Here is a 12,479-nt window from a genome sequence, read left to right on the forward strand (position 1 = left end):
ACATCAAATGAAGCCACGCTCGCCACTACAGTTGACTGGCCGTTTAGTACGTTGGGTCCTTTCTACAGATGTAAGATCTTAATTTTTCTTCTGTAGCCAGTTTGCTACAGCAGGAAAATAATCCTGCAGCAACAGGAAATATTAATTATGTGGATTATAATTAATGGACATTTTGTAGTGCAAAATAATTAATGTAATTAAGGGCAAATCAGGTCTGACATTTCTACGTGGAAATTACAAACTTTAAAAGCCTTTTTAAAAGTCAAATACACTACAAGTTTGCATTTCCTGGAAAATTCTCAGCAACAATAGAGTGATCAAATTAAGATCCTACATCTGAAGGATCTATTTCAATAGAGCACCTCCCATGGTTTTGAACGAGAGTACTATACTGAAAATAGTATAGTATTGTAATGAAAATGCCATCAATAAAGAGTAGGTAGATCCTGTAGTATCATTAGACCTCCAATAGGGGGAGAGAGAAAAAGAGCATGATGAACACAAGGCAAATGTTCTTGCTCTTGGGCATGTTCTGTTCTCAAGAAACCATGTGTTATCAAGATAAAAATATGAGGAGAGTGCTTTGTTGCCATTGTCCGCAGTCGTTGGCCCTTCACAGTGGAATTGATGTAACAGTTTGGCTCCTGTCTGAGATATACAGTATTTATAGATGGAAAGATTGTTCAACTTGTTTTGGAGACAGATTGATAGAGGATATAGTGATTTGTAGCGACAAGAATGGACATGGATGAAACATAATCCTTGTTCTGTACAGACACACACACACACACAAAGAAAAACAATATTGGCCACTCACACCCACTCCCATAGACACACACACACACTAAAATGTATATTCTATTCTACTGAGCAATTAACTTTATGTTCGTATTCTTATCTTTTATTAGTTCTTATTGATGTTGCATTGTCGAGAAGGAACCTGCAAGTAAGCATTTAGTTCATCTGTCGGCCCCAACTCAGGCCCTGTGTGTAGTTAACCGACCATCTCTGCCCATTCATCGACATTTTACCTGTTGTTGTTGTCTTAGTTGATTAGCTGCTGTTGTCTTACCCGTTGTTGCCTTAGCTAGCTCTCCCAATCAACACCTGTGATTTTTTTATGCCTCGCTTTATGCCTCTTTCAAATGTCAATATGCCTTGTACACTGTTGTTTAGGATAGTTATTATTGTCTTAGTTTACTGCGGAGCCCCTAGTCCCACTCAACATGCCTCAGATACCTCCTTTGTCCCACCTCCCACACATGTGGTGACCTCACCCAGCATAACTAGTCCGTCCAGAGATGCAACTTCTCTTATCATCACTCGGTGCCTGGGTTTACCTCCACTGTACCCGCACCCCACCACACCTCTGTCTGTACATTATGCCCTGAATCTATTCTACCACAAGCATAAATCTGCTCCTTTTATTCTCTGTCCCCAACGCACTAGACGACCAGTTTTGATAGCCTTTAGCCGTACCCTCATCCTACTCCTCCTCTGTTCCTCGGGTGATGTGGAGGTTAACCCAGGCCCTGCGTGTCCCCAGGCACTCTCATTTTTTGACTTCTGTAACCGAAAAAGCCTTGGTTTCATGCATGTTAACATCAGAAGCCTCCTCCCTAAGTTTGTTTTTCTCACTGTTTTAGCACACTCCGCCAACCCTGATGTCCTTGCCGTGTCCGAATCCTGGCTTAGGAAGGCCACCAAAAATTCAGAGATTTCCATACCCAACTACAACATTTTCCGTCAAGATAGAACTGCCAAAGGGGGATGAGTTGCAATCTACTCCAGAGATAGCCTGCAAAGTTCTGTCATACTTCCCAGGTCTATGCCCAAACAGTTCGAGTTTCTCATTTTAAAAATGAATCTCTCCAGAAATAAGTCTCTCACTGTTGCCGCCTGTTATTATAGACCCACTCAGCTCCCAGCTGTGCCCTGGACACCATATGTGAATTGATTGCCCCCATCTATCTTCAGAGTTCGTTCTGTTAGGTGACCTAAACTGGGATATGCTTAACACCCCGGCAGTCCTACAATCTAAGCTAGATGCCCTCAATGGCACACAAATTATCAAGGAACCCACCAGGTACAACCCTAAATCCGTTAACATGGGCAGCCTCATAGATATTATCCTGACCAACTTGCCATCTAAACACACCTCTGCTGTTTTCAATCAGGATTTCAGCGATCACTGCCTCATTGCCTGCATCCGCTATGGGTCCACGGTCAAACGACCACCCCTCATCAATGTCAAACGCTCCCTAAAACACTTCTGCGAGCAGGCCTTTCTAATCAACCTGGCCCAGGTATCCTGGAAGGATATTGACCTCATCCCGTCAGTCGAGGATGCCTGGTCGTTCTTTAAAAGTAATTTCCTCACCATCTTAAAACGCATGCCTCTTTCAAAAAATGTAGAACGAAGAACAGATATAGCCCTTGGTTCACTCCAGACCTGACTGCCCTCGACCAGCACAAAAACATCCTGTGGCGGACTGCACTAGCATCGAATAATCCCCGCGATATGCAACTTTTCAGGGAAGTCAGGAACCAATACATGCAGTCAGTCAGGAAAGCAAAGGCTAGCTTTTTTAAACAGAAATGTGCATCCTGTAGCTCTAACTCCAAAAAGTTTTGGGACACTGTAAAGTCCATGGAGAATAAAAGCACCTCCTCCCAGCTGCCCACTGCACTGAGGCTAGGTAACACTGTCACCACCGATAAATCCACGATAATCGAGAATTTCAATAAGCATTTCTCTACGGCTGGCCATGCTTTCCTCCTGGCTACCCCAACCCCGGCCAACAGCTCCGCACCCCCCGCAGCTACTTGCCCAAGCCTCCCCAGCTTCTCCTTCACCCAAATCCAGATAACAGATGTTCTGAAAGAGCTGCAAAACCTGGACCCGTACAAATCAGCTGGGCTAGACAATCTGGACCCTCTCTTTCTAAAATTATCCGCCGCCATTGTTGCAACCCCTATTACCAGTCTGTTCAACCTCTCTTTCGTATTGTCCGAGATCCCTAAAGATTGGAAAGCTGCCTCGGTCATCCCCCTCTTCAAAGGGCCCGAACTGGTATAGACCTATATCCGTCCTGCCCTGCCTTTCTAAAGTCTTCGAAAGCCAAGTTAATAAACAGATCACTGACCATTTCGAATCCCACCGTACCTTCTCCGCTGTGCAATCCGGTTTCCGAGCTGGTCACGGGTGCACCTCAGCCACGCTCGAGGTACTAAACGATATCATAACCACCATCGATAAAAGACAGTACTGTGAAGCCGTATTCATTGACCTGGCCAAGGCTTTCGACTGTCAATCACTGTATTCTTATCGGCAGACTCAACAGCCTTGGTTTCTCAAATGACTGCCTCACCTGGTTCACCAACTACTTCTCAGACAGAGTTCAGTGTGTCAAATCGGAGGGCCTGTTGTCCAGACCTCTGGCAGTCTCTATGGGGGTACCACAGGGTTCAATTCTCGGGCCGACTCTTTTCTCTGTATATATCAACGATGTCGCTCTTGCTGCGGGTGATTCCCTGATCCACCTCTATGCAGACGACACCATTCTGTATACATCTGGCCCTTCTTTGGACACTGTGTTAAATAACCTCCAAACGAGCTTCAATGCCATACAACTCTCCTTCCGTGGCCTCCAACTGCTCTTTAAACGCTAGTAAAACCATTCGCTGCCCACACCCGCCCGCCCGACTATCACTACTCTGGACGATTCTGACTTAGAATATGTGGACAACTACAAATACCTAGGTGTCTAGCTAGACTGTAAACTCTCCTTCCAGACTCATATTAAACATCTCCAATCCAAAATTAAATCTAGAATCGGCTTCCTATTTCGCAACAAAGCCTCCTTCACTCACGCCGCCAAACATACCCTCGTAAAACTGACTATCCTACCGATCCTCGACTTCGGCGATGTCATTTACAAAATAGCTTCCAATACTCTACTCAGCAAACTGGATGCAGTCTATCACAGTGCCATCCCTGTCTCCTATACACATCTAGATGTGTATAAGAGACAGGTGCCATCCGTTTTGCCACCAAAGCCCCTTATACCACCCACCACTGTGACCTGTATGCTCTAGTCAGCTGGCCCTCGCTACATATTCGTCGCCAGACCCACTGGCTCCAGGACATCTATAAGTCTATGCTAGGTAAAGCTCCGCCTTATCTCAGCTCACTGGTCACGATAACAACACCCACCCGTAGCACGCGCTCCAACAGGTATATCTCACTGGTCATCCCCAAAGCCAACACCTCCTTTGGCCGCCTTTCCTTCCAGTTCTCTGCTACCAATGACTGGAATGAATTGCAAAAACGCTGAAGCTGGAGACTTATATTTCCCTCACTAACTTTAAACATCAGCTATCTGAGCAGCTAACCGATCGCTGCAGCTGTACATAGCCCATCTGTAAATAGCCCACCCAATCTACCTACCTCATCCCCATATTGTTTTTATTTACTTTTCTTCCCTTTTGCACACCAGTATTTCTACTTGCACATCATCATCTGCTCATCTATCACTCCAGTGTTAATTTGCCAAACTGTAATTACTTCGATTCTATGGCCTATTTATTGCCTTACCTCCTCACGCCATTTGCACACACTGTATATAGACTTTCTTTTTTTCCTATTGTGTTATTGACTGTATGCTTGTTTACTCCATGTGTAACTCTGTGTTGTTGTTTGTGTCGCACTGCTTTGCTTTATCTTGGCCAGGTCGCAGTTATAAATGAGAACATGTTCTCAACTAGCCTACCTGGTTAAATAAAGGGTAAATAAATAAAAAATAATTTAAAAAACAGTGTATACCATGTGTATACTGTACACAACTAATAAAACTTTCAACTGAAACACACACACTTTAACCTCCCCCTCCAACACACAGACTGGGGCTTACCTTTTACTAATATTATTATTCTAGAGATCATCATCTAGCTCCTTTGTGAATAAATGGCCATGCAGGCCTGTCATGTGTCTGGTGATCACTGTTATCTGTAGCAGTTCTGCTGATTCCTATACTTCTTCCTGCCGAGGGGGAATCGATAGGCGGACGGTCCGGAGTGTTTTTCTGTCACCCACATTGTCACCCACTACGTCTCAATACTCCAAAGTGGCCTCCTTTCATAGTTTCCTTCGCTTAATTCACTCAGATCTGAAATAATAGTGGATGAGGTAAAGCAATCCTGATAGGCTTTGGATATATTGCTTTCACCTATCCTGTGTTGACAGATCAGTGGTCAGTGCAGAGGTGGTAAAGGAAATGAGAAAAGAAAGCCACGTAAGACTATTGAGATGCACCTATAGTGACTTACTACACAGGTTAGACAGACGGGAGGCTCTTAACAATGGGAACCTGTGGTGTGCTGTGATTGTGCTGCCCTGACCTGAATCGCAATAGCTACTGAGCTGATGTTTGTAGAGCAAACCCACACAGTGAGTCTGTTTGAGCCTCTCATGGACATAGATAGTCTCCTCCACTCTTCTTATGCTCCAGCCTTTATTTAACAGTGGGTAGGAGCCTATTACGATTGATATCTCTCTCAAACGATTCTAGGCAGGAAAGCACTAGCAACATGCAGAGAGATTCTCACTTGTAAAACAAGTCTCACCCTTTTGTTTCCACTTCCACGTTAAAGGATTTGTTCACCCAAATCAACAATTTCTTCCTGTTTTCACACCATAAAAGTGGTCTAAAATTGTGTTGGGTTGACAGTTCACATCACCTGTTGTGTAGATTTAGCTATATATTAGGATACTTATTCCCATATGAATGGGAGTGATTGGCATCATCTTTGATTTTGGCGTGAACTATCCCTTTAAGCTTCACTCTGTTTTCCCTTCCGGGTTAAATCTCACTGCCTGCTTTTCCACGTCCAGGTCGAGCTGGGAACTCCCTGACCTACGGGATGGCAAGATCCAGGCCATCAGCGACTCGGACGGCGTCAACTACCCGTGGTATGGCAACACCACGGAGACGTGCACCATCGTGGGACCCACCAAGAAGGCCACCAAGTTCACGGTCAGCATGAATGACAACTTCTACCCCAGCGTTACATGGGGTGTGCCTGTGAGCGATAGCAACCTGCCGCAGCTCAGCAGCATCCGCCGCGACCAGAGCTTCACCACCTGGCTGGTGGCCATCAATCAGTCCGAGACCCTGGTGCTGCAGACCATCCGCTGGAGGATGCAGCTCCACGTGGAGGTGGACCCGGACAAGCCTCTGGGCCAGAGGGCCACGCTGCGTGAGCCTGTGGCCCAGGAGCAGCCCCACGTCCTGGGCAAGAACGAGCCCATCCCCCCCAATGCCATGGTCAAGCCCAACGCCAATGACGCTCAAGTGCTCATGTGGCGGCCAAAGACCGGGGACCCCATCGTGGTCATCCCGCCCAAATATTGAATGAACTTGGGGGGTTAAACACTCCTCCTCTTCTCCCACTCCTCTACCTACTCTCACTTTTCATTTTCTCTCTCTTTACCTACTTTTCTTTTTTCTCCTTTTCTCCTTGCCTCAAGCTCCTTGCCTCTATTTGCCTCTCTGTTTCTCTCCTCTCCTCTTTTTTTTGTAAGAACTGAGCAAAAGAGGGAGAGAGGGAGAGAGAGAGAGTGAAACAAGGACAAGAGCAGTTTGGAGAAAGAGGACGTCCCCTATAAGTGGGAGCTGGAGCTGACTTTAAAAACTGGAGTGAACAAACTGCAACCATTCTACCTTCAAACGGGGTCGGGTTTCACTGTGCTAGATAAAGTCATTGCAAAAAAAATCTAAAATAAGAAACTTTGCTTTTTGGGATTGGGGTTTGGGGTTGGGAGGGATGGGGAGTGTGTGTGGGTTGAAAAAAATATAGTATTTATGTTCATATTTATGTACATGGTACATACATGTATACATGCACAAAGTTTGCGTATACCAGTTGAGTTTTTATTTATGGGCTGGGAGAGAGCATTTTTTGTGAATAAGCGCTATTTTGTGCTCCACATGAGTGATATGTGAATACGAACCGTATCGGGGTGACATATGTAGTTTTAGTACTTTTTTAAACATGAGAGTCATTCAATCCATGCTGCCTTAAGTTTAAATCGCTTTCCACTGCAAATGTTTAGCCTTAAACCAAGTGCAATGCAGTATTCCTTCACCTGTCCTCTCTCTTCTTCCATCCAGACTGTTGGTGCTGGTGTGTGTGGGTTTAGGAATGGAACAGTGGGTTGTGGACAATGGGTTATCAGGAACCAAATTGGGTCCTAAAACTGCTGGAACCCTTTTTCTACCACAGAACGAAAGAGAAAAGACATTCAAACAAACCCTTTCAAATAGTCAGTTAGGTCGTCATCTTATCATGCATGGCTGTGGAAAAGGTTTTCTGACAACATTCAATTCCATTGAGACTGATATTCAGCTGACTTTTAGAGTTGTCAACAACATCCCTTTACAGAAAGAAAACAGTATTTCATCATGTTATCTTTCATTTGCTTTATTACCACTCCCTCCATCTCAGAGCCCTGTTGCTGTACTCCTCCCTCCCTCTGCCTTTCTTCTCTCCTCTCTACAGATGTCGGAGGGGACAACCCTGCTAGCACCTAATCAATACTGTTATTACAGCAAGCAGCAGCCAGGGGAAATGACTTTCATAACAGGGGCAATAAAAAATCGGTCCTCCATGCGATGCTATGGGAGATAAATCATCTCGGCTTTAGGGTGCCTGTGTGTGAATCCACATGGTGCAGAGGTGGTTGCAGCGCACCGCCCTCCATCTCTGCTCTCTCTTTCTGTAGTCCCCCTTGCTCTCCTCGCACTCTCTCTCTCTTCTGATGTTCATCCCCATTCATCCTCTCTCACCCTGTCCCTACTTTCTCCTCTCTGATCCATCTTTCCCTCTCTGCTCCCCTTGATTGGTCTCTATTTCCTCCATCCATCCATCCCTCCACCCACCCTCCACCCTGTCCTCTGTCCTCTTTGCAGCAGTAGGCATGCGAGGCTCAGCCTGGCATATAGATTACCCACTTCTGGGGTTGCCACTACCAGTTGTTGCCCGCTGCAGAAATGTGGTGCTTTTTTTTCTCCTCTCACAGAGCCCCGGCTAGCTAAATACCTCCATAAACGTGACGATGCCCAGTCACTCGTTAATCTATGGGCAGGGCAGCTTTACCCAGAGCTGAAATCTCTCATGGAGGAGGGAGGGAGGGGGTGGGGGTTTAGAGGGATAGCTGGGGGATAGAATTTGGCATCAGGCTTTTTATCTCCTTATAATATCAACGACAACAAGAACAACAGCATCAGCAGTGTGAGCTAAAAAAAGGAACAGGGACTGATGTTTGAAGTGGTTAAGAAAACTGCATTTCTGCTTCTGTCACTGAAGGTATTGTTTTTTCATTAAGTTTATGCTAGTTATGATGTTGTGGTATTTTATTGATGCAAAGCTTCCTTGGTAGAGGAATAACATTTCCATCAAATGCCACCAACAACTGGGCAACATTGTTTGCTCGTTATTTCAACCTACCTTATCAACGTTATCACACTGCATCAACCTGGCTACCTGATTGAATTTGCCAAAAGTCATTGACATACACAGATTCTGTCTTGATATAACCAAATAGTGTCGACAGGTTTTTGTGGTTTGGTTTATTTCAAATTAAACTCAAATCTATTGACATCTCAACCAAATATCAACCGTAATTTGAAGTTTATCTGACATCTTTACCTGGTGAGAAAAGACAGAGCAGCCGGTCAGTAGCAGCTGAATAGAATGAAGAAAAACCAGGGCTCAGAAACCAGAGAGACTGATAGCCTGCTCTGGACTCAATCATCTGGGCCAGGAAGGAGGAGGGGTCTGGTGGGGAGAAGTGCTGTCATTAATAGATTGTCTGTGAAATACTGAGCACCCTTCAGATGCATTGTGCTGTGCCAAGGCTGGCTATAGTAATATATGAGGGCCTCTTGGGGCTAGAGGACAAAGGTCAGTGTTAGAAGGGGTGGGGGGTTGGGATTGAGGTGGAAGGGGTAATGGTGGTAGTCAGGGGTATGGGTGATAGAGTGACAAGGAGGTGGGGTGATGTCACAATCTGCACACTGCTGAGTGGTTTATTGGAAAGCCCAGCAGGGTTTGCTTGTCACCATGTATAAAACACCTTGACACATCAGTAGCTGGCTAGCTGTCCTTAGTCACGGCATGACCTAAATACTCTCATTGATCTGGCGCAGCTGTAGCTGTTGTTGAACTATGGCTCCGTCTGTTCACTCACACAGGGCACATCCTTGTCATAAGACAGCAGGGGCGGTCTCTCTTTGCATGCTATCTGATCATCACAGCATCACACTGGGACCGAGTGTTAACAGCATTTATCAGCAGAGCACGTGGCCCCCAGCAACACAAACACACACTAGAGAGAGGGAGGTAACGGGAAGGCGATTGCCTTTGTGTCTTCACTCTGACAGTGTTGTTATGTGCTACTGATGAGTCTATCATGTACAACTACTTCCTCAAAACACATTTCTAACTGAGTTCTGTTTTTAGAAATGGACAAATTGACATTTACGTAAACATTCATGAGATTACGATTCCATCATTGAACAAGTGAAATTCATGGACTTCATGTCTCCTTCTGGGGTTGTGCCACTGAGTAGCCTTCCATTCCTAAACCCACAGCTCTTAGTTCTGAGGGCGCCCACCTTTTCTATAGATCTTTATGTAAAAGAGTAATGTAAACTACAGGCCACCAACGCGTCATAGACCAGCAGAATAGGTTTCTCTTTTAGTTACAAATAACAAGCCCAAGCTCACTCTCAGGATCACCCATCGTTGTTTCCTATCCTTTACTAGTTTACCCCATATAAACAAAAGAGTTGTCCGTCTATCTTGCCATTCGCTCCCTGCAACTCTGACTAGGTTTTCAGTAGAGTAGCCTTATGGCTAACTGTAGCAGACTATACACAACTGGCTACAATGTATTTCAAATGTTGGGTGTTTTTGATTTGTCTTCTGAAAAATCATCTAATATATTTTGCAGCACAAACAAAAATACAGTATTTTTTTTTTGTATTTGTCATTGACACTGATACTTGATACTTGAACATAGAACAGTACTGGCAAATATTTTAAACTGTGAAAATGCACAATGTTAAAAAAAAAAGAAAATGGAAAAAGTATTTTTCATGAATAAATAAGAATGTGCGAATGTTATCTGTTCCCTGTCACTTTTCTTCTAACGTGTGGATAGACCTGGCTTTCACCTCAGCAGTGTGATGGGGAAATATGCATCCTGTAACATATGGGGATTCTTTCTACAGAAGCACCTTGTCAAGATGCTTCACAAACACCACCAACACCTTAGCTTTTATCAACTGTGATACCATGTCTGAATAATCACACTTTTAACACTGAGACTTTCTCCCTTCTTTATGAGGAAAAAGAGTTGGTGACACTTTATTTGAAGGTCTGCTTACAAACTGCTTATTAACCATAATCAATAGTTAATAATAACCATTAGTAAACTTTGGAATACATAATCTATGAACAAAAGTAAATACAGTAAATAAACCATTTATTGCAATCATATACAAATCACGAACAACAATCAATATACATGTATTTATGTGGTTAACAAATCATATTTACAGGCAGTTTATAAGCAGTTTATCGTCAAATAAAGTCATACTGAAAAAAAGGATGTGGTGCATTTCCTATCACCTTTTTTTACACTAAGGCTGACTTGTTTTGGAGCTTACGTGCATTAATTGAAATCCCTATTGAAGACCATAGGCGTTCATCCTTTCCCTCTGCTCTGGCCCTGCTAAGATGGACTTCCAAGGTGTTTGATCAGAAAGCCAGAGTCATAATGGGAAATTCTACCACTGTAAGTATTTGACTAATTCAACCTCAATCTAGTGTTACTGTATACGTTAGCTTTACTCACAACACTGGAGTACAATGTTTCAAATGTTGCAGATAGAAATGCAATGTATAGAGCTGACACAATTCCCTATTCTACAAGGTGGAGTCATTTTTGTTCTACGCAATACATTTCTATCTGTGTAACGTTGCGCCACCCTGAATAAGTGGGTGAATCAGTCTATTCAAAGTCACAAGGACCATGTCACGTGTCTGCTGGTTTCTGCCTCCTCTTACTGCTGAACTGCTGATGCAGAGCAAAACCAGGTGAGTAGACACCTCCACGACTTCAGTCAATCCATGGCTTTCATTCATTTACCTATAGTGTCAAGGGAAAGAACCCTGCATGCACCCCCTAGGGACAGGAGTTGGACACCTTGCTGTGCACAGCACACACATTGCTGAACATTACTTATATTGATCGTATCAGTTTTGATTATGTAAGTCGTGTACAAACCAGAGAGGGGTGGAAAGAGAGTGAAAGTATAGGGGAGGATTAGAGAGAGAGATGGTCAAAGAGAGAGAGATGGTCAAAGAGAGAAAGAAAGAAAGAAAGAAAGAAAGAAAGAAAGAACGTAAATCCGAGGCACTACATTTGCTATGATACTCTATGTTATGTTTCGTATGGTACGTATTAATTTGTGGATCTCCATAATCCATTTTGTATAATATGTTATGAATTACAATTCATATTATATTATTATATTAATTTGCTAAATGTACTATATGTAACAAATTTGCTAAATATATGACATGTTACGAATTCTAGCTAGATGACTAGGTGGCTAATATTAGCTAGCTGTCTAACGTTAGCTAGACCAGGGGTTAGGGTTAGGGTTAAGTTTAGGAGTTACAGTACCAGTCAAAAGTTTGGACACACCTACTCATTCAAGGTTTTTTCTATATTTTTTCAATGTTCCTACATTGTAGAATAATAGTGAAGATATCAACACTATGAAATAACACATATGGAATCATGTCAAAACCAAAAAAGTTACAAATCAAAATATATTTTATATTTGAGATTCTTCAAAGTAGCCACCCTTTGCCTTGATGACAGCTTTGCACACTCTGAGCATTCTCTCAACCTGCTTCATGAGGTAGTCACCTGGAATGCATTTCAATTAACAAGTGTGCCTTGTTAAAAGTTAATTTCTTTCCTTCTAAATGAGTTTGAGCCAATCAGTTGTGTTGTGACAAGGTAGTGGTGGTATACAGAAGATAGGGCTATTTGGTAAAAGACCAAGTCCATATTGTGGCAAGAACAGCTCAAATAAGCAAAGAGACATAAATGTCAGTCAATCCGGAATATTTCAAGAACTTTTCAAGTTTCTTCAAGTGCAGTCGCAAATACCATCAAGCTCTTTGATGAAACTGGCTCTCATGAGGATCGCCACAGGAAAGGAAGGCCCAGAGTTACCTCTGCTGCAGAGGATAAATTCATTAGAGTAAACTGCACCTCAGATTGCAGCCCCAAAAATGATTCACAGAGTTCCAATCAAATCTCTTACTATTGGAATTCTCTGTATGAGTAGCTACAATTTTCCCATATACAGTTGAAGTCGGAAGTTTACATACACCTT

At 43.5% G+C, this 12,479-nt stretch overlaps 1 protein-coding gene across 6 annotated transcripts in view; it reads left to right on the forward strand.

Moving 5' to 3' along the window:
- Positions 1–10,188, forward strand: part of fam78ab (family with sequence similarity 78 member Ab) — a 21,461-nt gene extending 11,273 nt beyond the window's left edge. For all 6 annotated transcript variants that reach the window (XM_023983973.2, XM_023983969.2, XM_023983970.2 and 3 more), the window contains one exon: positions 5,894–10,188. In XM_023983973.2, coding sequence (XP_023839741.1) covers positions 5,894–6,413 — 520 coding nt within the window. In that variant the 3' untranslated portion in view covers positions 6,414–10,188. The remainder of the gene's footprint in view (positions 1–5,893) is intronic.
- Positions 10,189–12,479: the final 2,291 nt, after the last annotated feature.

This window comes from Salvelinus sp. IW2-2015, linkage group LG4q.1:29, assembly GCF_002910315.2.
Source record: "Salvelinus sp. IW2-2015 linkage group LG4q.1:29, ASM291031v2, whole genome shotgun sequence".
Lineage (NCBI taxonomy): Eukaryota > Metazoa > Chordata > Actinopteri > Salmoniformes > Salmonidae > Salvelinus > Salvelinus sp. IW2-2015.